Source organism: Macrotis lagotis, chromosome 1 (assembly GCF_037893015.1).
Source record: "Macrotis lagotis isolate mMagLag1 chromosome 1, bilby.v1.9.chrom.fasta, whole genome shotgun sequence".
NCBI classification, from domain to species: domain Eukaryota; kingdom Metazoa; phylum Chordata; class Mammalia; order Peramelemorphia; family Peramelidae; genus Macrotis; species Macrotis lagotis.
Window position 1 is genome coordinate 151,377,093 of NC_133658.1, and position 25,939 is coordinate 151,403,031.

At 38.4% G+C, this 25,939-nt stretch overlaps 1 protein-coding gene and 1 pseudogene across 8 annotated transcripts in view; both read left to right on the top strand.

The window, feature by feature from the left end:
* PIWIL2 (piwi like RNA-mediated gene silencing 2) overlaps window positions 1–25,939 on the top strand; it is a 100,014-nt gene that overhangs the window by 55,264 nt on the left and 18,811 nt on the right. For all 8 annotated transcript variants that reach the window (XR_012473251.1, XR_012473250.1, XM_074209136.1 and 5 more), the window contains 6 exons: window positions 1,255–1,443; window positions 2,201–2,285; window positions 3,163–3,252; window positions 18,378–18,518; window positions 20,699–20,812; window positions 21,453–21,641. Coding sequence is in view for 6 of the 8 variants with exons in the window: in XM_074209136.1 (XP_074065237.1) it covers window positions 1,255–1,443; window positions 2,201–2,285; window positions 3,163–3,252; window positions 18,378–18,518; window positions 20,699–20,812; window positions 21,453–21,641 (808 nt within the window). In the remaining 2 variants the exon portion in view is untranslated. The remainder of the gene's footprint in view (window positions 1–1,254; window positions 1,444–2,200; window positions 2,286–3,162; window positions 3,253–18,377; window positions 18,519–20,698; window positions 20,813–21,452; window positions 21,642–25,939) is intronic.
* On the top strand, window positions 12,609–16,386 carry LOC141504246 (CCR4-NOT transcription complex subunit 7 pseudogene; annotated as a pseudogene).

The following is a 25,939-nucleotide window of genomic DNA, read 5'->3' on the forward strand; positions in this document are numbered from 1 at the left end:
TTAATGGACTACACACACAGGAAATATGTGAAATAATTCTCTAAATGGATGACTAGAAGCCATATGATTAAAGCATTCAATTTCAGGTCAAGAAATTGGTATTTTATCCTAGAGGCAGAAGGCAGTTACTGAAATAGGAAGGCTGTTCTTAATCACTTTATGGGAGCTGGATTGGAAGGGAAGAAAGTAGAAATCAAATTAATATAAAAGTTTGGTGAGAGAGGATGAAACTCAATTAGAATGATGGTTGTGTTAGTGGAGTAGAATATATATGTATATGTATATGTATATGTATATGTATATATGTGTGTATATATATTTATATATGTAAAACATTTTCCTCCATTTGTACATAAAGTTATCAAAGACCATTCCTGAAATCTAGAAATACTATGCCTACAGCATTTTCTTGAACTATTGGTCTACTAACTGAAATGAAGTTTAGAATAATTTGTTCATTTGCTGATTTCTAATGATCCTTGTTTCCTGTCTTACATGAACCATGTGTTTAATAATATCTTCTATAATTTTGCTGAGAATTAACAGTAAACCATAATAATTTTAAAAATCTACCTCTTTGCTCTTCATGAAAATTATAGGAAAGTCAAGGTTAGAATGTATTAGTTCTGATTTTATTGGAATAAGATATATAGCATATCATAAAGTAACAGAATTTTGGAGTTGGAAAGGATATCTGTGACTCATATATCCAAAAAGGGTTCATCCAGCCTCTGTTTAACTATTTCCAGTGGGGAGAATTGAATACTTTTTGTGACTATCCATTCATTCTACTTTTGAGTACCTCTAATTACTAGGAAAGTTTTAGAGACACATTTGCCTCTTTGTGACTTCTACCCATAACTTTTGATTCTCCCAACAGGGACCAAACAAACATAAGTGCAATCCCTTTTCCAAATTCTAGCTTTTCATAAAATGAATTGAATATTTTATGAAATTTTATGAAATCATAAAATATTCAATTTAGTTAATTGAGTACTAACCATATGAAAAAGTAATTATTGTTCCTATTTGTATATGAGAAACTTGAAGTCACAAGTAGTTGGCCTTGCTGAGAGGGTGGGGGGAGAGAAGAGACAGAAATAGGCAAGGGAAGAAGGGGAGAGACAAAGAGGGCTGGGAGGCAGTAAAGGGTGAGATTGCCTGCCATGACTCCTGTTTTATTACTCTGTTCATGTTTCATTTCATTTCTTTTTCTCTATAGTAATGTTGACCTTTTGCTTCCTTTCCCCAAAGGCATGCCATATATCAGCAAAGCAGTGAAAACTTCCAAGATGAATGTACCAAGTTGCTGGTTGGCAACATTGTTATAACCCGATACAACAATCGTACCTATCGTATTGATGATATTGACTGGAATAAAACTCCAAAAGATAGCTTCATAATGTCTGATGGAAAGGAGATCACGTTTTTGGAATACTACAGGTAGTAAAGACTAACTGACTGTGGATTGAGAAAAGGAAGATGGCTGAACTTGAATCTCATTATAGAGCTTGATTTTTCTTAAATAATAAGCTAAGGAGTAGCTTGTGATTTTTGGCATATTTTTAAAATTTAAATTTCCCTGTTTACTGGTAGTTTCTCTTGTACTAAATGGAAACAGTATATATAGACTCCTAGACCTGTAGCCAAGAACACCTGACTTCAAATCCAGCCTCAAACCTCTACTAGCTGTATGACCCTGGGCAAGTTACTTATTATCTATCTGCCTCAATTATAGCATCCACCTCCCAGGATTGTGAAAATAAAATGTGAATTATTTGTAAAGCACTTCTCAAAGCTTAAAATTCTATACATTTAAACGGTCACTATTGTTACCATTATTATGCTGGTAGAGCTGATTGGGTAAGAAGGCTAGATGAAGAGATCATAAAGTTACTGAGCTAATGATTTGTCCGTATTTAGTTCTATCTGGTAATCAAAGCCTTTAATCTGATAGCAATAGATAACAAACTCTAGTCTATTAACCTTACTTCCCCACCATTTAACTTACATAACAAATTAATCTTTCTTTTGTATACTATTAGTAAATGACAATCTCTTCCTGATGAATTCCTGACAAGGACTGTTATACAAATATTGCGTCATAGAACTGGTTAAGAAGCTCTGTTAGTGGAATTTGTCATTTTAGGAATGAAATGTTTTTCTGAACATTTTTTCTTTTGCCTCTACCTTTGTCTAGCAAAAACTATGGAATCACAGTCAAAGAGGAGGACCAGCCACTTCTAATACACAGACCCAGTGAGAGGCAGAATAACCAAGGGAGGGTGAGTGGGGCTGTGACTTCTACATTTCTCTGTTAAGTTCATTGCTCCATCTGCAGAAAAGTTTGATAATTTTCAAGAATCATGACTTTATTATTATATTGTAGTTGTACAGTTCTGTCCAGCATTTTTTGTATGACATGAGTCTCTTAAGTTTTGCATTGACAGATCATCTGCCTATCTCATGAAGTTGTGAGGAATATATTTTAGGAATTGTAAAATGCTGTTTATATATAAATGTAGAGTTGACCCTTGGCACCTTCTCATGAATAATGTCCATAAAAAGACATTAAAAGTCATCATGAGCAATCTGAGTTAAATAATAGGAAAAATTTCTTGAGCATGAATGTTAAAATATCAGATCAGTTTAATCAGGGAAATTGTAGAATCTCATTCTCTTGGAGAAAGCAGTCTTAACTTTCTATACCACCCGAATTGACTTAATTCCATATTCTCAGATACAAACACTGAAGGCTGAAAATAGAGATGAGCTAGCTGGCCAGACTGGTCACCACAGCATGGCTGTAGCTGTGTCTTAGGTCTCAGAAGAGACATAAGTCTCTTTTCCTAGTTTTACCTTTTTTCCTGACAACAGCAGTAGTGTACAGCCTACTATTAGCTACATGCTTTTAAAAAAGTAACTCAAGCTAAGAAAGTATCTTATGTATTAAGGAACAAAATAAATTGACTGAAATTTAACTGCTTCCTTATTCAGAACCTTGTATTGCTGAATATGGCAAACCAAAGGATGTCCCTGAAAGCCATGATTATGCACAGCTAGACATGTAGTCTACAGTCAAGAGCAATGGAGACTGTAGGGTTTCCCCACCACATTTCTTGCTCTTCATTACTTCTTTCCTTCACTCTTTTCTTCCCTCAGCTTTTAAAAGGAGAGATCTTACTTCTTCCAGAGCTGTCCTTCATGACCGGAATCCCAGAAAAAATGAAGAAAGACTTTAGAGCCATGAAGGTTAGAATCCTACAGTCTCTAACACTTTATTAACCTGACAACTCTTGGGCTGGCTAGGTGGCGCAGTGGATAGAGCACCAGCCCTGGAGTCAGGAGTACCTGAATTCAAATCCGAGTTCAAACACTTAATGATTACCTAGCTGTGTGGCCTTGGGCAAGCCACTTAACTCCATTTGCCTTGCAAAAACCTAAAAAAAAAAAACCTGACAGCTCTTAGTTTAGGAAGATATTTAATCATTGAATTGAGAAAGAAGTGGTGTGTATATACTGACCTCCATTGTGACCTTAAGCAAATCTCTTCATTATGTAATACTTCTGGTTTTCCCCAGAAATTAGGGAAAAATTATTTTCTTCCAAGAGATTCAATAAATATTTGAATTCATAGAAAAATGCTATTTTAGAAATATAAGGGATTTGAAGATCATCTATTCCAACCCCCTTATTTTACCCCAAGAGGTAAAATGATTTGCCTAAGATCAAAAAGATAAATAAGAGCAATGAAATTTGAACCTAGAGCCTGTGATTCAAAGTCAAAGATTCAAAGAGCCATAAATAATGCTCTTTTCTGAGCAGTGAATTTTTCTAACCTTTTTGTAGAACTTCAGTTCCAAAAGAAGGTATGATATTAAACAGCAGCAAAGAGCCAGCAGGGAGGAGCAAGGCAAAAGAAAAGTGAATTTATCTGACAGGGACTGATGACTGTGAAAGGGATAGAGAAAAGTTCCTAGAGGGCCCTGTTCTTCATGAGGAGCAGACATGGGGTGAAGTGCTCTCTCCAGTTTGGAAGTAGCAGGGTCAGATGCTTATCTGAGATGAAAACATTGACTCTCATACCAAAAGCTTTACTATGAGGGTGTTAAAAAAGAATTCTTTCAGTGGGAAAATAGCTTATTTTTTAATGAAAACGTTTTCATGGTTACATCCCAGCCCATTCCCTTTTCTCTCAATATTAAATGATGATTATGATGAGCATTTATGTGATTGTCACTGAATTCAGTGCTTTCTCTATAGTATCTTCACAACTGTCTTGGAAGAGAGTTGCTATTTTGTTCCCATTTTAAAGATGAAAAAACTGAAGCAACAAAGATTAAGTGACTTGCCAGGGTCACACTGCTAGAAAGTATCTGGACCAGATTTTAACACTGGTCTTACTGAATAAGGAAGCTCTGACCTGAGCTCTATTGACTATGCCACCATCTATATCACAGCTAGAGTCTGAGAAATAGTATGCCTTCATTACCTCAATTCCTTTTGGTATATTCTATTCCTACTAATGATGTTTTTTGGACCTTTTAAAGACTCAAACTGGATTAAAATCTTCAAACTGGATTAAAATCATATTTTCTCCTAAATTCTGTATAATTATCGTCTACCTAGCTTATGTTAGCATCATCTGTTTTCAAGTATTTGTCTCGGATGGTAGTGGTTTGCTTTCAGTTTGATCATATAGGGTGTGGAGTATCTAGTAAAAGGTTTCTTTCCTGTTGCTCCATGCCAAAGTTCAAATCCACCCACTGGTCCTATTGCCGAATGAATCAACATCACAAAGTATTTTTATAACACTCACACACTTGTTGATGCTGATTAATTGCCTTGTAGGGTGTGGTAAGTGTACAATTTACCAGTCCCACAGAATAAATACAATTTACAAAGAAATTCATTCTTGCTTTTTATGCCTTCATATATAACTGCTGGCAGGGACCTTTCTCATGCTTACAAGCTGTCATTTGGTAAAGCTTGTTACAGCTCTAAGCTGGAAGCTCTCTAGACACATAATTTCTAGGTAGGGGGTTCGTAACCTTTTTTTTTTAATGTCATGGATCTCTTTGGCAGTCTTTTGAAGCCTATGGATTCTCTTCTCAGAATGTTTTAAAATACATTGGCTGATATCTTTCCTTCTTGAAGAGGACCAAAATGACATCACTGTGTAAGAGTCAAGTTACATTGTGTCTGACTGTGGCTGATCAGAACACTATGAGCTCAGAATGCTCTACCACAGATTGAGCGCAAATAGCCCATGTGAACATTTGGGGTGGAGTCTCTGAATTTGTGCATCTCGTGTTTCTTTTGAGCTACTTCAGTTCTGTTTTGCTCATAGAGCACAGTACTTGCTCTGATGAGGGCACTCCATGTTGGGCAGTCCTGTGCCACTGTCTCCCATGTCATGAAATCTGTTCCAGAGTTCTTAAGAGAGACCTTGTGTCCTTAAATTGCTTTTTCTGGCCACCATATGAACCCTTGCCCTGTGTGGGTTCTCCATAAAATAAGTCTTTTTGGCAAGTGTATTTTTGGCATCTGAACAATGTGGTCAGCCCATTGGAGTTGAGTGCTCTCTGCAGTAGAGTTTCAATGCTTGGCAGTTTAGTTTGAGAAAGGATCTCAGTGTCTGGTATCTTATCCTGCCAGGTGATTTTCAGAATCTTCCTAAGACAATTCAGATGGAAGTAATTTCAGTTTCTTGACATTGTGGTGATATATTGTCCTAGTTTCATTGGCATATAACGAAAAGGTCAGCACATGACCCTATAAACTGTCAGTTTGGTTATAATACTTCTTATCTCCCATGCTTTCCTTTGGAGATTTCCAAACACTGAACAAGCTCTAGCAGTGTATGTGTCAACCTCTTTATCAGTGTCTACATCTCTGGAAAGTATACTGTCAAGGTAAGTGAACTTACCCACAGTATTCAAAACTTTTTCATTTGCTATAACTAATTTTGAATGGTGTGCTGCTGGAGCACCTGCATTTTTTTGTTATTAATAGGTCAAAATTTGGACAAGCAGCAGAGAATCGATCCATGCTTTGTTACATCTCAGCTTCAGAGGCTGCACTGAGTGCATAATCATCTGCAAACAGAAGATCATGCACCAACACTTCCTCCACTTTGGTCTTGGCTTATAGCCTTTCAAGATGAAGAATTTATTGGCAGTATAGTAGCTGACCTTGAATGCCATGTTGTCCTCAATGAAGGCTTGATAACATGACTGAAAACATAATACCAAAAAAAGCATGAAGACCACAGCCTTGTTTCACTCAGTTGGTGACTGGGAAAGCTTGAGGGCATCATCCTCTATCCAGAAACAGGGCGTGCATGCTGCCCTGAAATTGACATAAAATACTGATGAGTTTCTCTGGGAAATGATTTTTTTTTAGGTTTTTGCAAGGCAAATGGGGTTAAGTGGCTTGCCCAAGGCCACACAGCTAGGTAATTATTAAGTGTCTGAGAGCAGATTTGAACCCAGGTACTCCTGACTCCAGGGCTGGTGCTTTATCCACTACACCACCTAGCTGCCCCTGGGAAACAAATTTTGATAAAATTTTTCCTAAGTCCTCATACCTGATGGCATCAAAGGCCTTGTCAGATCTATAAACATGTATAGATTTTTATTCTGCTCCTGGCATCTCTCCTGGAATTGTCAGGCAGAAAACACCATATCAACTGTTCCTCAGCTCTTTCTGAGGCCACATTGGCTCTCAGGTGATCATCTTCCAGGTGAAGGATCAGCCCATTAAGGACTCAGGCAAGAATCTTGCCAGCAATGACTAAAAGAGACTCCTGCTGTGATTGTCACAGGACATCTATTCCCTTTAACTTTATAGAAATGGACAATGTAGGCTTCCTTGAACTCCTGGAGGATTAACTTACTCTTTGCCATATAACCTAGAAAATTTTGGTGAACTTTTGTTTGAGGATGGGGTATAGTAGGGTGTGTCCAAAGATGACTAGTACCTCTGGTGTGAAGGTTGCCAAACCCTTGCCTGGGCTGCTTTCCACCTTTGATGTCACCTGAGCCACCTAACTCTCACCTGTGACTCCAAGAAGCTGTAGTATGCACAGTGCCACACTCAGGTAAATCATTTAGGCAGGTAGGCTAAACCAGGTTGAAGGTAATTGAGGAAGTCACAAACTCATCAGTGATTTGTGGGAGGTATCTATCCCAAGCCTGTGAAGTCTTCCACTGCTGGAATGAGTGAATGAGAACACTTCATTCCAATGGCCATGAAGGCAACTGAAGCATGTGGTTAGAGTTTGGTTAGCTATTGAAGACACCAGGTTCATCCACTGCATGCATCTAGAGCCATTCCCAGTTGACTCTGTCTTGCCATGCTAGATCATGATGACTTTGGAAGAGAATGAGGTGGAGGACTTCGTGTAACTCTGCCTCACTTAAATCCAATTTAGGCACACATCAAAAGATGTCACCCATACTTTACCATTCCTTCAAGTCCTCTGGTGACAGGCAAGTGACAAAACAGCAGGTGTGGATACACTGAGAACATAACCTGCACACAGGTGACCCAGGCCATAGGGTCGATTGCCTACTGAAAGCAGCAGTGGAATTCAACAGCCCCCTGGGTGACTGAGCAACCCTTTTAAGTAGTGCACTATTCTTCTAATGTGAGGAAGGGGTTAGAAAAGGTGCCCTAAAATTATCTGTTTACTCAACTCTGGCCTAATTACTACAGTGGTCTACAGTGTGGTTGAGAAACAAAAACATCTACAAAAACTTCTTCAAAGAAGATTCCACTCATCATTGGTGCATGGGATATGTGCATACTCATAAACAACACAAGATCTAATAGACCTGAAAGATGAACAGCTCTTACTGCAAAAGAACTTAGCAGATAGCCCTCAGTGAAACTAGACTGGCAAATGAAGGCCAGTTTACTGAAGTTGGAGCTGGATACATGTTTTTCTGGAGTGGTGTGGGAAAGGGGAGCATTGTGAAGCTGGGGTAGGTTTGACTATCAAAATTAATCTAGTCAACATTCTTGAATGTCTAGCAAAAGGAGTAAATGACAAGACTCATGACAATGAGACTGCCCACAAGTTAAAGAAAAATTTTATGAAGACCTGGAGACTCTTAAAATCAATGTACCAAAAGAAGATGAGCTTATAATTCTGGGTGACTTTAGAGTAGGTTCAGATTACCAGACATGCAGGGAGGACATGCATACCACACTCCTTGGGAGGAATGGAATTGAAAATAGAAATGGCAATGGTCACTTTCTACTGAAGACTTGTGCATCTCATGACATTCTCATCACAGTCACTATCTTCTGTTTATCTAAATGCAATGAAACTTCCTGGTTGTATCCTCAGCAAACATTGGCATCTAATAGACTATGTGCTTGTAAGGAGAAGAGACAGACACTATGTGAGAGTGACAAAGGCATTGTGTGGTGCAGAGTACTGGACTGATCACAGACTCATCCTCTCTAAGCGAAATATTCATATTCAACCAAAAGCAAAATGACTACTAGAAGAAATTAATGTCAAGAGACACTCTAATGAGTGTCTGTCTGAGCAGGAACAGTTTGTTTCTAACTTAGAATGAAAACTGAGCCAAAATGCAGTTGGCAACAGTGGAGCAGAAAAAGAGTAGGCAGTTTTCAGAGATCTGTTGTACAGCACTGAATTTGCTCATATGGGTCAGAACACTCACAAACATCAAGACTGGTTTGATGAAAATGATGGGAAATACAGAAGCTTTTAAATGAAAAGTGAAAACTCCACAATGTTTACCAGCAAGATCCACTTCTAAAAAGGCCTCAAAAGTAAAGCACAAGTGAAGCATAGAGAGATGTAGGATTCTTGGTTCATTAGGAAGGCAGATAAAATTAAGTTGTATAGTTACAAATCAAAGTGTTTTTATGATGTCCCAAAGACTCTATGGGCCAAAGATCTATGGTGCATCTCAACTACTCAGTGCTGCTGGACCGATGATCCTAGGACTGAACACTTCCATAGTGTTCTTTTTGTTTTGTTTTTGCAAGACAATGAGGAGTTAAGTGATTTGTCCAAGGTTACACAACTAGGTAATATTAAGTGGCTGAACTGAGGTCCTTCTGACTCCAGGGTCAGTGCTCTATCCACTGTGCCATCTAGCCACCCCAGTTGTGTTCTTTTTGTTTTTAGATTTTTTTTTCAAGGCAATGGGGTTAAGTGGCTTGCCCAAAGCCACATGGCTAGGTAATTATTATTAAGTGTCTGAGGTTGGATTTGAACCCAGGTACTCCTGACTCCGGTACTCTATCCACTACACCACCTAGCTGCCCCCCCCCCCCCAGTTGTGTTCTTAACAGACAGTCATCAGTCAATGCAGAAACCTTTGGTTGTTTACCTCAAGTTGAAGTCAGAAGAGATTTTGAATTCCATTAGGCTCCTTTCAAATGGCAAAGCACCTGGTACTGTTTCTAGTCCAGTTGTGATCTACAAGGTGGGGGATCCATTGCTTATCCAAAAACTGACTGAAATTTTCCAGTTATATGGCATAAGGAGGTTATCCTCCAAGAATTCAAGGATGCCTCCTTCGTTCATCTCTGTAAAGGTAAAGGAGATAGATTGTCCTATGACAATCACAAGGGTATTTCTCTCTTAGTCTTTGCTGGTAAGATTCTTGCCAGAGTCCTTCCCAATAGGCTGATCCTTCACCTGGAAGATGGTCACCTCTCTGAGAGCCAATATGGCTTCAGAAAGGATCATGGAACAGTTGATATACTGTTTGCTTCCCGACAACTCCAAGAAAAATGCCAGGAACATGAGGCAGCTAGGTGACACAGTGGATAGAGCACCAGCCCTGGAGTCAGGAGGACCTAAGTTAAAATCTGGCTTCAGACACTTAATAATTACCTAGCCGTGTGGCCTTGGGCAAGCCACTTAACCCCATTGCCTTGCAAAAACCTAAAAAAAAAAATGCCAGGAACAGAACAGAGGTCTGAATATAACATTTGTAGATCTGCCCAAGGCCTTTGATACTGTCACAAGGGTTTATGGAATATTACGCCAAAATTTTTTTGCCTGGAGAAGTTCATTAGTATTGTATGTCAATTTCATGACGGTGTCCTAGCCCGGGTTCTGGATAGTGGACAGTGCCCTTGAGATTTCCTGGTCACCAATGGAATGGAACAAGGATATATCCTTGTTCCCTTACTTTTAGCATGATGTTTTCAGCCATGTTATCAAATGCCTTTACTGAAGAGGATCATGACCTCAAGGTCAGCTACTGCTCTGATAGCAAATTCTTCAGTTTGAAAAGGCTACAGGGACAGCTAGATGGCACAGTGGATAGAGCACCGGTCCTGGAGTCAGGAGTACCTGGGTTCAAATATGGCCTCAGATACTTAATAATTTCCTAGTTGTGTAGCCTTGGGCAAGCCACTTAACCCCATTTGCCTTGCAAAAAAAAAAACTAAAAAAAAAGCCTACAAACTAAGACCATAGTGGAGGGAGTGTTGGTGCATGATCTTCTGTTTGCAGATGATTATGCCCTCAGTGCAGTCTCTGAAGCTGAGATGCAACAAATTACGGATCAGTGCTCTGCTGCTTGTGCTCATTTTGGTCTAACAATTAACACCAAGAAAACACAGGTGCTCCATCAGTCAGCACCACATCATCCATATGTGGAACCATTGGTTAAGCAAATGGAGAAGTTTTGGGTACTGTGGACAGGTTCACTTATCTTGGCAGAGCCCTTTCCAAGGAGGTACACATTGACAATGAGGTTGACACTCGCATTGCCAGAGCTAGCTCAGTATTGAGGAGGCTCCAAAAGAAAGTATGGGGGAGAAGAGGTATTAGACTGACTACCAACTGAAGGTCTACTGAGCCGTTATGCTGATCTCATTGCTGTATGCCTATGAAACCTAGACAGTCTAGCACCATGTCAGGAAACTGAATCACTTCCATTTAAATTGCTTTAGGAAGATTCTGAAGATCACCTGGCAGAAGTTACCAGATCCTGAGGTCCTTTCTTGAGCTACACTACCTAGCATTCTAATATTACTATAGAGAGTGCAACTATAATTTCAGACTTATGCTTGCCAAAAAAACTTTTATGGAGAACTCACACAGGGCAAGTGCTCACAAGGTAGTCAGAAGAAGCAATACCTAGGCAGCCTGAAGGTCTCATTGTGGAACTTGAGAATTGATTGTATAGCATGGGAGACACTGGCACAGGAATGCCCAGCATGACATGCCCTCATCAGTGAGGATGTTGCACTCTACAAGGAGGGCAGAATTGAAGAAACTCAAAGGAAACATGACATGTAAGTTTAGAATATCTACCCCAGGTCTTCACATGGACTATTTGTGCCTGACCTGTGGTGGAGCATTCTGAGCTTGTATTGGTCTGATCAGCCACAGTTGAACACATTATAATTTGTCTAAAACATGATGATGGTTTTCTTCAGTAATGAAGGACCAACCAACCTCAACTAAATATAATCTGAGCCAGGTGCTTTTCCATTGCAGAAGAGCTTGATGGTATTCAAAACCTCTTGCTCAGTAAAAATTTGTCTAGAGATTTTGACTTCAACCTGAGTTAAATGGTCAGTGATTTGAGCATAGATTGATCATATTCTGTTGAGAATGCTAAGGAAGATCCATCTCTCCAGGATCATGTCCTCATCACTAATCGGTGTGATTCCATCAGCACTGAGGAGTTAAGGTACACCATATGTCTTTAGCTCACAAATAGCCTTGAGGGTATCATAAAAGTGCTTTGGGTTATTACTATCAGTAATAAAATTGAATTTCATTTGCATCTCACTGAGCCAAGAATCCTGTATCTCCCTAAGCTTTGCTTGTACTTTACTTTTTAAAAAAAATATTTTATTAGTTTTCCAATTATATACAGTAGTAGTTTCTGCCTCTCATTTTTGTGAGGTTTTGAATTTTACAGTTTGCTCCACTCTCCCTTCCCTTTCCCAATCCCCCCACAGAAGGCTATACATTGATCAAAAATTGAACATGTTGAGAGAGAAATCATATCCATGAGGAGAAAATAAAATATTAGAGCTAGCAAAATTATGTTGACACTTTTTAAAAAAAGTTGAAGGTAATAGACTTTGGTCTTTTTAAACTGCACAGTTCTTTCTCTGGATACAGGTGGTATTCTACATTGTAGGTACTCTAAAATTGTTCCTTGTTATTGCATTGATGGAATGAACAAGTTCATTAAGGTTGATCATCACCTCCATGTTACTGTTAGGGTGTTGTACTTTACTTTTGATGGAGTTAAAAGCTACCTTCTTAGAGATGAATAAATGTTCTCCTGGCAAACCCTGGGTAGTTATAATTTTTCATTTAGCACCTTATGAATTTTCCCATCATTTTCATCAAAACTAGCCCTGATGTTTGCTAGTGTTCTGACTTAGATGAACAAATGCTGTGCTGTACACCAAATCTCTGAAAGCTGCCCACTCCTATTTTTGCTCCACTGTTGGCAGTTATGTATTGGTTCAACTTTCCCTCAGAGTTAGCAACTAACTGATGCCACTCAGAGAAGCACTCTAATCTACTAACATTAAGTCTTCTGGTATTCATTTTACTTTGGGGCTACCTCTTGTTGAATATGAACTGGGAGAGGATGTCTTATGATCACTTCGGCATTATGTGCCACACATTGTCTTCATCACTCTCACATCCTATCTCTCTTCTCTTCTGAAGGTAATACTTCCTTTGGTTTATAGGATTATGAAGAAAATCAATTATATTGAGATATAATTTTAAAAATTTTTCAAAAAAAGTTCACAAACTGGCTGCTAGGTGGTGCAGTGGTTAGAGCACTGGCCCTGGAGTCAAGAGGACCTGAGTTCAAATCCTACCTCAGACACTTAATTGCCTGGCTATGTGACCTTGGGCAAGTCACTTGAATCCATTGCCTTAAATTAAAAAAAAAGTTCATAAACCACAGGTTAAAAATTCCTCCTCTAACAGGTTGAAAGGAATGAGAGAGAGAGAGAGAGAGAGAGAGAGAGAGAGAGAGAGAGAGAGAGAGAGAAGAATAAAGTTACTGAAAAAAATTGAAGGTTTTTCTGATAAATATCTCATTTCTCAAACCTGTTGAGAAATTTATAAAAATAAATCATTTCCCAATTGATATATAATCAAAAGATAACGTTCAGTTTTCAGATGAAGTAATCAAGACTATAACCCTCTGAAAAAATGTTTTAACTTACTATTGATTGGAGAAAAGCAAATTAAAACAATTTAAGGTTCTACCTCCTGCCTCAGAGATTTATGTGCTAGTGGAATGGGGCTCTGTGCAACATTACCAGTCTCAGTTTCTCCTCCAGAGCCATCTGGGTCCAGTGGCCGGGACAACAGGAGAAGACCCTGGATACAATGGGAGACTCTGATCCCACATACCTATTAGATTGCTTCAAGGACAGAAATGGAAAATGATAAATGTTGGAGGGGGTATGGGAAAAATAAGACATTAAGGCATTGTAGGTGGAGTTTTGAATTGATTCAGTCATTCTGTAGAGCAGTTTGAAACTTTGTCTAAAGAATTGTGAAAGCATGAATTCCTTTTGACCTAGCAAAGCCACTACTAGGTCTGTATCCCAAAAAAGATTTACAAAAAAGGAAAAGGACCTATATGTACAAAAATATTTATAGCACTCTTTTCTGGTGGCAGGGAAATTGAGGGGAAACTCATCAATTAGGGAATAACAACAAATGGTATGTGATTGTGTTGGAATACTGTTCTATTGTGGGAAATGATAAGCAGGAGACTCAGAAAAATCTGCAAAGTCTTACAAGAGCTGATGTTTAGGGAAATAATACTGTGTTCAAAGTAAAAGCAATATTATGAGGTGATCAATTGTAAATGACTTAGTTCGGCCGGACTGGTGAGGAGGGGTGGTGCCACGCGGCTCCCATGCCCCCTTCTCCCAAGCCAGCGAGAGGCATCTATGGGGCCACTGCTGAGGCTTGACTCTATGGCGAGGACGAGGTGGAGGAGCACGATGACTGCAGCGGCGCCGGCAGAGGTACAAAAATAAAGGATAAGAAACCTTATTTTATAAAACAACTCTTCAATCAAGTGTAATATTTTGATGCTTGTTGGCATCTAAACCCTTTGTGTTCCTACTATGCCAGCAGCAACCGTAGATCATAGCCAAAGAATTTGTGAAGTTTGGGCTTGCAACCTGGATGACGAGATGAAGAAAATTCGTCAAGTTATACGGAAGTATAATTATGTTGCCATGGACACCGAGTTTCCAGGTGTGGTTGCAAGACCCATTGGAAAATTTAGAAGTAATGTTGACTATCAGTACCAACTATTGAGGTGTAATGTAGACTTGCTAAAGATCATTCAGCTTGGATTGACATTTATGAATAAGCAAGGAGAATACCCTCCAGGAACTTCAACATGGCAGTTCAACTTTAAGTTTAATTTAACGGAGGACATGTATGCCCAGGACTCCATCAAGCTCCTAACAACCTCGGGAATCCAGTTTAAAAAGCACGAGGAAGAAGGGATTGAGACCCAGTATTTTGCAGAACTTCTCATGACATCAGGCGTTGTCCTGTGTGAGGGGGTCAAGTGGTTTTCGTTTCACAGTGGTTATGACTTTGGCTATTTAATCAAAATCCTGACCAACTGTAACTTGCCTGAAGAAGAACTAGACTTCTTTGAGATTCTCCAGTTATTCTTTCCGGTCATCTATGATGTCAAGTACCTCATGAAGAGCTGCAAAAGCCTCAAGGGTGGCCTGCAGGAAGTGGCGGAGCAGCTGGAGTTGGAGCGGATAGGACCACAGCACCAGGCGGGATCCGATTCCTTACTGATGGGGATGGCCTTTTTCAAAATGAGAGAAATGTTCTTTGAAGATCACATCAATGATGCCAAGTATTGTGGGCACTTGTACAACCTTGGTTCGGGCTCCTCCTATGTGCAGAATGGTATGGGGAATGCGTATGAAGAGGAGGCCAGCAAGCAGTCATGACATGAAATGGATGGACAACAGGCCTTGGTGTTTGGAGCTACACATGTGCTTGTATATAGGTTTTATCTCCAGTTAAATCCCTTGGACAGTAGACAATAAGGCTTTTTCTTTTTTTACCCTGCCTTCTCAAACTGTTTTCTCTTTTGTCTTTCAGTACTAATTATGACCATTCCTTCCACAGATCCTGATAAGTAGAAGAGTCTTCAGGTTAAATTTGGCTGTATAATTAATCCATCTGTTAGCAAGCATGTGTGGCCAAGGGGAACATCCGTATCATACTCAATCTTTTGGTAAACATATCTAGTTGGTCTTAGTTTGTACCCCACACCTCTTCCCTCCCCATTCCCAGATTAACAAGCACTGACTGTAACTTATTGCCCTGTTTCATGTCTGTCCCTTCCAGTATGCAAGAGTTTTAGCTATTTGAGATTGTGGAACATCAATTTTGCACTTTAGAGAGTGACTCAGATCCACCGTTTTAGTAGAAGTTTGGGTTTTCCTTGCTATTAGCCTGAAAGTTGATCATTTGCCAGTTTTACACAACACTCTCTTGTTTTGGACCCATGGAACAGAGTCTATTTACTGTGCTGCAATTTGTTGACTTGGCAAAGCTCTCCTGAAAGGGAAAGGGGACTCCTGGAGAGTTGAGTCCCTGCTCACTGTCCCTGGGGCTTTGGAACCCCGCTCACCAGTGGCTTTTGGATCGGTCTCTGAATGGGCTTTGGGACTGAAGAAGTGCTTCACAGCAGCTTTCTGCCTGTGTGCCAGACCTGTCAGCACCCCAGTGGTGCAGCTGCGCCTTTGCCTTGGTCCGCTTCCTCACTCACTTTTACCCCTCCTTCGGCTGTCCTCACCCATTCCCTGTGATAGTCATATTTACTGAGCCCTTGTTTTGGCGACTCCACAAGTCAGTAAGTCCAAAGAGAGCAAGTCACCTTAGGTATGTCTTATACCAAATTAAATTAGAAGAGACGAGATTATGCTTTTGTAGTTGCTACAAAGACAAAAATGATTACGTGATTTGTTGTAAAACAACAAAATGACAAGACAAGTTAGAGTGAATAAAGTCACCTGAGAAGTGTAATGCTTGTTTATTTTGTGTGTATATCTTTGCAATATATTTTCTATATATTGACAGAATAACTGTGAAAATACTTTCTTAGCCATGTAGACAGGAGCATATGAGCAAGCCAGAGCATGTGAAGGAAGACTTTGTTAATGGGTAATTTAAACACTACTCAGAAATGATGATGGACGGCAAGTCATGGTGTGTGTGTTACCTGCACTTAACTGAAGTCCTATTAGCTGTTTGCCAGATTGGCTTGTTCCCTTGTACTTAACATTCTTTTCTTGTTGAGTTATGATGCTGTAACTGGGTGGTCCTTCTTCAGAAAAGTTACTTGCAAAACAGAAGGTATTATCTGTTTTTAAAGCTTTTGTAAATAAAGGCTTCAAAAATGTTTTCTTACATCTAAAAAAAAAGTAAATGACTTAAGTTATTCAGCAATAAAATGATCCAAGGCAAGTCTGAAGGACATATGTTGAAAAATGCTACCTATCCCCAGAGAAAGAATTGATGCTATCTGAATACAGATTGATATAATTTATTAATTTAATTATGTTTTCTTTCATAAAATGACTACTATGGAAATGTTTTGCTTGATTACACATGTATAATCTATATCAAATTCCTGGCCTTCTCAATGAGGTGGGGTAAGGAGGGAGGGAGAGAATTAGAGTATTAAAAATGAATGTTAAAAATTATTTTTACATGTAACTGGAAAATAAAATAATAAATAAAATTAATTAATTAATGAAAATAAATAAGAACCTCACTTCTAGAGCTATAAATGATAGGTATACTGGGTAATGATAGAACTTGTCACACTTTATTACATGGTCATAATCCAAATACCCTGGCTAATGACATATCAAATGGATTTTGATATAGAGACAGCCAGGTGCATAGAGTTTATAGTTCTAGGCTTAGATCCAGGAAGACCTAAGTTTGAATTCTGACTCAGATACTTATTTATTAGCTATCTGAGTCTGGCTAAGTCGCAATTTATATATGGGACTAACAACAGTTCCTTCTTCAAAAGTTGTTATGAAAATCAAATAAGATAACATCTATAAAGCTGTGCACAAAAGTTAAAATGCTGTATAAATATTGGCTATTATTTTTGTTACTGAATAGATTTTAGATCTAGGAGTTGAAAATGTACTTTTTTCTGGAAATTATTTTTAAAAATTTTATTAAAATCATTAAGACCCTGCACTTTATTCACCTTTGTATTTTAAGGAGGTTTTCCTCTTCCCACAGTTTTCAGATTTTTATTTTTTAATGTTTGTAGGACAAGCTCCTTTTTTAATTCAAATTTATTTTTATTAATTTAAGGCAGTGGGGTTAAGTGACTTGCCCAAGGCCACATGGCTAGGTAACTATTAAGTGTCTGAGGTAAGATTTGAACTCAGGTCCTCCTGACTTCAGAGCCAGTGCTTTATCCACTGTGCCACCTAGCTGCCCCAATAAGCTCCTTTCTTAAAAAAATTTAAAAAAGGGGGGCGACTAGATGGCATAGCGGATAAAGCACCGGCCCTGGAGTCAGGAGTACCTGGGTTCATATCCGGTCTCAGACACTTAATAATTACCTAGCCGTGTGGCCTTGGGCAAGGCCACTTAACCCCGTTTGCCTTGCAAAAACCTAAAAAAAATAAAATTAAATAAAAAAACTGAAAAAGTCTTAGCACATTTTTTTATCTTTGCATGTGCTGTGTGTTAGATCTTTTTTTTCCTTCAGAAAAGTTTTATTAGTGCTCCTTTAAAAAAAAATATCCCAATTACTAAACTTCCCTTTTGACAAATTAGTAGTTCAATAAATTAAACCAGTACAGTGCTTATATCACATGTTGGACCATCTCTGGGCTAAACAGTAGGAAGCATGTTTCTCCATCTGTGACATCTGAAGTCACAATGGGCCATTGCCTATATCTGAATTTTGAAATCTTTCAGTGTTATTTTCCTTTACATTGTTAACAAAGTTATTGTGTAATTTTTTTTTTTTTAGATTTTGCAAGGCAAACGGGGTTAAGTGGCCTTGCCCAAGGCCACACGGCTAGGTAATTATTAAGTGTCTGAGACCGGATTTGAACCCAGGTACTACTGACTCCAGGGCCGGTGCTTTATCCGCTGTACCACCTAGCCGCCCTTATTGTGTAAATTTTAAGGGGTATTTTATAAATCATTGTGCTGCTTGATATTCTTGCTAATTTGATTGGGATGGAGTTTTCATAAATCCACACTTTGAAAGCAATGCTTTTTATGTGGTCCTGAATTAGGAGAAGCAGTCCTCATGACCATTTATTCCTCTTCTAATTTTATGTAGGATTTGACCCAGCAGATCAATCTAAGTCCTAAACAGCACCATACTGCCCTGGGAAACCTCCTGCAGAAAATTTCAAAGAATGAGTTGGCCAACAATGAAATGATACGATGGGGGCTCTGTCTGGATACAGATGTGCACAAGGCAAGCTGGAGGAATGTGGGATGGGAGTCAGAATCAGTACATGAGATTTAGGGATGCATTAGGAAAATGAAAGGAGTGATATCCTGTTGTTTAATGGCTTTTTTTTGGATTTCTATCAAATTTGAATTTCCTTAATCTTTTATAATTCTTTTACATTTCCCAGGGATATACATTATATTTTATCAAGCTAAGGATGCCATTTGACATTTGTTATACTTGAATTTCTTAAAGGCTTTATATGTTGTTTTTGCTTTCAGGATTTCTTCTCCTTCCCTCAAATATGGCTTTTTAAAAATACAAACTATAGAATTTTCACACTATCCTATTTTCTAATTTTCTTCTGCTCTTTCCACCCTAAAGGCTCTCTGGATCCTGTGCTTTGTAATTTCTTCTTCTTTGACAATACTTTCATTTGCCTTATGTGATCTTCTGTTCCATATCCTGTCCTTTCTTTTCATTCTTTATATATTAGTTGTGATTATCTTGTAGTGCTAATGGTTGGAAGAACCCATAGAGATCAGTTAGTTCTACCTCTCCCTAGCCATTGCAACTTGAGCTACTTTGACACAGTTCCAATGGTTAGAATGTTTTTCTTTACATCAGGCCTAAAAGTACTTCTATAATTCCTCTCTAGGGATTCAAGTTTTACCTTCTGGAATTCAACAGAACAGGACTTTGCCATGAAAACTTTTCTCATACTTGGAGAAACCTTTAAGGCCTCCCCTCACCAAAACAAACAGTTTGTTTTTCTAAATTAAAAATCAATCATTTCTTCAGCTGAGATCCTCAGATCACATTCTCTATAGTGCCTTTGCCATCCTTGAAACACTTGAGTTTGTCAGTGTCAAAAATAGATAAGATATGAACCCCAGAATTGATTGAAGAAGGTCATATTCTAGATGGGGTCTGACCTGGGCAGAATGAGGTGGGACCTCCCTCATATTGAACACTCTTTCCCAAGATAGCATTTGCTTTTGCCATCATCTGGGAATTACTGGTTTTCTTTTCTGCTCCTCTTCTTCCCGTGCTATATTTAGTGCTCTCTATTGTATTTGTAGATTTGTGTGTAGTGTTCTTTTCTCTTGCTAAGTTTTTAGTTTAAAGTCATCTTGATCTACTTCATAAGAGTTTAGGCAAATTTATTTTTATGAACCTTGCTGCTGGGTATAGTCCATTCTAGTCCAAGAATCCTTCATTCTTATATTTCTGTCTACCTTTTGTTCTCAGCTTTTATTTGTTTCTTTTACTTTTTATGTCTTAAACTTTAACTATTTTTATTCTACTACTTAGAGTGACCTTAGTTTAGCATTAGCCTTTAATTTCATTAAATAATGCCCTATGAAACATACTTTTCTTCTTTGCTTTTTTTTCTTACTATCAGTTTTTATTCTTTGAAAGACTTAAAACTCATTTCTTTACCTTGAAGAGACCCTTTGGAATCCAGTTGCTATCTCCACATAAAGCACCAGTGGGTTCTAATTTAAAAGGTTTCTTTTATCTCTGGTGTTTATAATACATAATATGTGATACTTTTTTATTACCACATGACTTGAAAAATAAAGTGTTGGTTAGCTCTGAAGGAGAAAGATTATTAACTGAGTAGGGATCAGATTAAATTTTCATGGAAGAACTATCATTTGAGAGGCTACAAATAATTGGTAGGGATTCAACAAGTGAAGAGGGAAAGGGGGGCATACAAAGCATGGAAGACAATGAGCAAAGGCATGGGGGGGGGTCAGAATGCAAGTTTCTGTGAATGGTAGAGTGAAGAAAGCATGGGATGGAACTGGGACATAGGGTAGCAAAGGCATTTGTACTTCACTTAGGAGACTCTAGTGCATCCCAGAAGCTTTTGAACAAGGGGTGGCAATAAGAACTATTATTCTGACAACAGTAAGGATGTCTTTTGGGGCACTGTTGGAGGTGAGGGGGGAATTTCCTAGAAATTTCAACTTCATTTGGAAGGTGATTCCATGTCCAGGTCAGTATTAACACATTCCTTAACAGTTTCCTTATTTGTCCTAACTTGGTGATTGTGTTTATTCTGAAATTGCCAGTCTTAAAACTCATATTGGGTCAATACCCTTCATTTGAGCTGCTTATATCTTTTGGGTAACGTCGGATTTACATGTAAGTGATGTAGGGTCATTTTTCCCTTAAACTTATTATTTCTAATTTAGATTTCAGGTCGAGTTCTACCAATGGAGAGAATAAACTTGAGAAACAGTTCATTCATCACATCTCAAGAATTAAACTGGACTAAGGAAGTAACCCGAGAAGCTTCCATTTTAACTGTAAGTAATTTGTTGAACTGACAAAAAAAATGTTAGTTTTCCTGTGGTTCTGACAAGTAAAGTAGGAAGAGTTTGTTGCCATTTTTATAAAGACAAATGGTAGATTATGAATTCTTGACTACCCATCCAAAAGGATTCACTTCTTGTGCTTACTGCCTGGTTGGTAAGGCAGCAGAAACAGCATCCTCACTGATTGCTGGTTCCTCAGAATGAACAAGAGACATTGTGTTAACTTATTGTTGGTCTAGCTTAAAAGACAGTGAGTAAATTGTATTTATGGCTGATGAGAGAATCCATTGCCCTCTTCTATACCTCTTTCTTCCACGGTTCTAAAAAAGGTTCCTCTAGAATCCAGAGTTAATCACCATATTAAAGCAAAGTTTGAGAGAAGATAGCAGGGAAAATATGCTCAGTGCTTTATTGGCTACCTCATCTTAATATCTGTCTCTGATAAAATACAACAATTCTGTGGTAGAAATCAGGTAAGGCAGGACCAAAGCACATGGAGTGAGGAATGTATACTTAGTGTACAAACCAAAGACCTGAAAGTCTGTCCTGCAATAAATCAACTTGGAGCATTTGAATGTTTTCTGGTGTCTGCAGTACTATTTTCTATTTAAACATCTGTGACTGTTGCCAGGTTCCTATGCATTTCTGGGCGCTATTTTACCCAAAGAGAGCTGCTGACCAAGCCCGAGAGTTGGTTGGTATGTTGGAGAAGATAGCTGGCCCCATTGGTATGCAGATGAGCCCACCTGCCTGGATTGAACTAAAGGATGACCGCATAGAGACCTACATTAGAACCATTAAGTCTATGCTGGGAGTTGAGGTAAATGAGTTGAACTTATAACCCTTTTAAAATTGCATTTTTAGTAGTCACCTATTTTAAAGTGTCCCTGCTTTTATTAGCTCTCAGTAATACCTGAGAATCTGTCTTGCTTATGTCTACTTGAAATATCATATACATGCAAATATAATTGGCCTTTTTACCTTTTAACTGTAGTCATCTTTCTTACACCCTAATCCTATTACAGTCTATCTTCCATATAGACCTTAGTTTCATATGTTTTAATTTAGTGTCCAACAGAGAGCATCTGATTTCATTATCTGAGGGACTGGGTATGCTAAGTACTGTGGTGAGTGAAAGATGAAATAATTGAGGACACAGGTTTGATCTTCTGAGCATATGGATTTACTAATCAATGTATGCCAATTGCCTAACAAATCAGAACCAGGCCCCTTTTTCAGTTTAGGATTGGACCTGAATACTGGGAGAGACAGACTTTTGTACATTTAAAACACTTAATCTAACAAAGGCAACTAGTTAAAAGGAAACAATATGATAATTAGGTAAACTGATTTCTAATGGGATAAAAGATTAGGGACTTTCCAAGTTGGGAAGTTGGAGAGCAAACAGGTGCAATTCCTTAATTCAGAAAAAAAAGGTGTCCCACTGCTCTAAGTGTATATAAACACTCAAAGGAACATGGAAACAATACCTGATCAAGTTGAGGGCAGTTTTCAAATAAGCCTGGAGTGCTTGAGATGTACAATTGTGAGAAAACTCCTTGGGTCAGTCTTTGAATCTGACTGGTTCTGGTCAGCATAATATGGGTCCTTGGTTCAGGGAGAGGTGACCCAGTCTCCTAGCCTGCAGGACTAGATTCACACAATACAATAAAGTTTTCTCTCCGTTTTCTTACCTGAACACATTTTTTTCGCAAGACAGAATTTGAACTAGACCCAGAACTGAGTCACACTATGGAGGCAGTACAATTCCCATAATTAACCCCTTGCTCTCCTGATCCCTGGTGCCAGGAACCATCTTGCTCCTTTCATTGCTTAACTGGCACAGCCTGCCACGGTTCAGGGTTCACATTGTACCCATCTCAGCTGGCCCACCAAACAAGGACCCAATTAGCTAGCAGTAAAGCAATTTTGTGGTCATAGCGCACACAATTTTTTGACTCTTTATAAACAGTTGGTGAATTAGCTCAAGGAAAAAAGAGAGAAAGGAGCAAGTTTTGAGAAATGGATTTAAGTTTGATAAGAGCAGTGATAAAAGTAAATTCCCTTGATTCAAAGGCAATGTGACAAGAGACAAGGAGATATGAAAAGAGTGTTTTTCTTGCTAACCTTTTTCTGAGACCAAGTGATAGACTCACAATACAGATGGAGACATCTTTTTTTGGACATGATCAATGCAAGAATTGTTTTGATTGATTATGGATGTTTTCCCCAGTGGGATTGGATAAAAGATGGGAGGAAAAGAAGGCAATTCTTCATGAAAATAAAATAGAATTTAATTTACAAAAGAATAGTGTCACTTTGGATGGCAACAAATAGTCCATCTTGGCTGGATTGTAGAGAGTACAGAAGCAACACAGAATGAACCTGGGCATTTAAGATGGCACTTTAAATTGAGGGGTCTTATATGGCAGTCAACATTTGAACTTTGCTCAAGAAGCTATTAGAGATTTGCAGAAGTTGTTGAACCAGAGGAATGACCTGAAGAGATTTGTGCTTCAGGAAAATTGCTCTAGAAACTGGAAAGATGAATAGCAGGGGAAAGACAATGGAACTAGAAAAACTTGCTAAGAAGCTTTTACAACAATGGAAATGAGTAACAGGGAGAACCTCTACTGAAGTATTGGCACCTGACTTGAGTGGATGAATAGTGAGGCAGGTCACAGAGGTAGACAAGGACTGACAATGTCTGCTCATGAGAAGTAAAAAAAAAATAACTTGAGTTTTGGATAAAATGGATTCAGGTGACTGTCTTGGCAGTTCATCATCAGGTCATGACTTGAACCACAAATGAGAGAGAAGGGTGAGAAGGAGGAAGAGACAGACAAGGCAAACCTGTAATCAAAGCGGAAAGGTTATGGGGAGATCAGCAATCTGAGTGATCTTTGACCAAAGAGGCGCCCTGCATAGAGGAGAATAAACAAGGAGGCATTAGTGTAATATTTTTTTCAGCTTTCCTAATGTACAGAACATAATGCAAACTCCAAATGAAAATTTTAGTTTTTTTTTCCCCAGTTCAATAAATGACTGACATGTTGTTTGAAGTTTGTTCTTTGTTGAAGGGGAGAAAGAATCAATAGAATAGTTAGGCACACAGTTGACACTGATTGTACAGGGATATATACACAAAGCATTTTTATCAGCTCTATCTCTAAAGATTCTGTGAATCTGAATGGGGAGACAGAGAATAAGAAGGAAGCATCAAGGTTAAGAATTGTTCTAGAGGGGCACTGGCCCTGGAGTCAGGAGGACCTGAGTTCAAATTGTGGCCACCGCAGATACTTAATGATTACCTAGCTGTGTGACCTCGGGCAAGTCACTTAACCCCATGACCTTGAAAAAGAAAGCCCCCCCAATTTTTTTTTAAAAAAGAATTGTTCCAAGAAATTTAACAGTGAAGGAAAGAAGTAAATGAATACTAAGTATAGTATAGGCAGGTGGGATAGGCAGAAACTTGAGAATCAAGATAGACAGATGAGGAGCCAGTGAAGGGGGAAGACTGAATATGTACATACATATTGCTAGAATTAGACTTTAAAGGAAAAGGAATTGGAGAGGTAGTTAGAATAATTAGCCTTAATGCAAAATAGCACTATTGTCTATTCTATGACAAGAGAGAATAAGCTGAAGATGAAAAGCTAAGGGTGTTCTTGGTGAAATAGGAGACTATAAAACAAATAGTTAGCTACAATACAACAAAATTTTAAGTGCCTACCTTATGAAGATCATTGTGTTAGCCCTAAGAATATTCTTAAGGTATTCTTGTCTGTATCAGAGTTTACTCCTTGGTATGGTAGTCTTGGTCTCTCATCTATATTATCCATTTTATTATCACTCTTTGGAGAGGGAACATTTAGTAATATCCATGCTAGCTGGAGTACAATTTTACCCAATATATGTTTTATTTAACTTACTTCACATTGGCTTTGTTTGTCTCTCTGCCATCCATTAGACCAAGCAGACACTAATTCTACTTTATTCTCTCTCCCTGCATAATTAGGGAAGTATTTTGATATAGTATGTGGACATTTATTCCCTGAGAAATAACATTCTTTGCTCACCTTTGTTTGGTAGTAGTTATTTGTTAAGGAATTGTTTTATTTTCTGTAGGTGCAGATACCTTATTCTTCTATAGTTTTAAGCATTAAGATTTAGGGAATTCTGATAGAAAAGCTTTTCCCTTTCTTAACAAAATTAAGGATGAGGGTACTTGTGGAGTCTCTCTTGATTCTGGAATTTGGATGGATTTTAGAAATGGCTATTAAAATCTCTCTGGAGAATAGACATTCTGCTGGTGAGTAGAGCTGAGACACATACATGTATCTCTTTGAATTGTCTTCCTGAGAATCTCTATTAGCCATTTTCCTAGTCCTCCACCCCCACTTCCTGCATTGAGGCCTTGGGGATTATGTTCATAAGAGGCCATACCAAATTTCTTTACAGATTTCCTTGTGATTTGCATGCTCTAAATTAGGGGTTGTAAGATCCCAGCTAAGAAGGATTTTTATATTTTTTAAATACAGTTTTTTTGTATTTTAAAATGGAAAAACCATTCTTAGCTTGCATATTCCTGGCCCACAGGAAAGTGGTAGAAGATATTTTAAATTATTACTCTTTGGTTTGATCCTTAAAGATGCAAAGTGGCCATTCAGACATTTCAAGTTTAGTTTGATAAATTTCCAAGCCACAATTCCCTCAGAGATCTACTTCCAGCATCATCAGCTCCAGAAAATTTATCCTTGGAAATTCTGAAAGACAAAGACGGTTTTGCTAGGATCCTCATTTTAATTTTCAGTGAGTGCTGCTGAAGTTTCAGTGCCGCCAGCACCTGTGTGTCACTCACTACAGTTATTACACTGGCCTTCTAAGTAGGGCCTCCAAAATTTTGTCTTGTCTGGATTTCTAGAGATGTGTGACTGAGGAGGCAAAAAAAACAAATCAAAAAAAGTCTTTGCCTTCTAATCTAAGAGGATCTCTGAAATGACCCAGTATTAGTTCATATTTAAGAGACTCAGAACCTGAGATATTCAATTTATTGTTCACTGTTCAATGAATTCTCCCAAAGAAGGGCCCCACGAACAGCTCTGGCTTTCCAGTTCA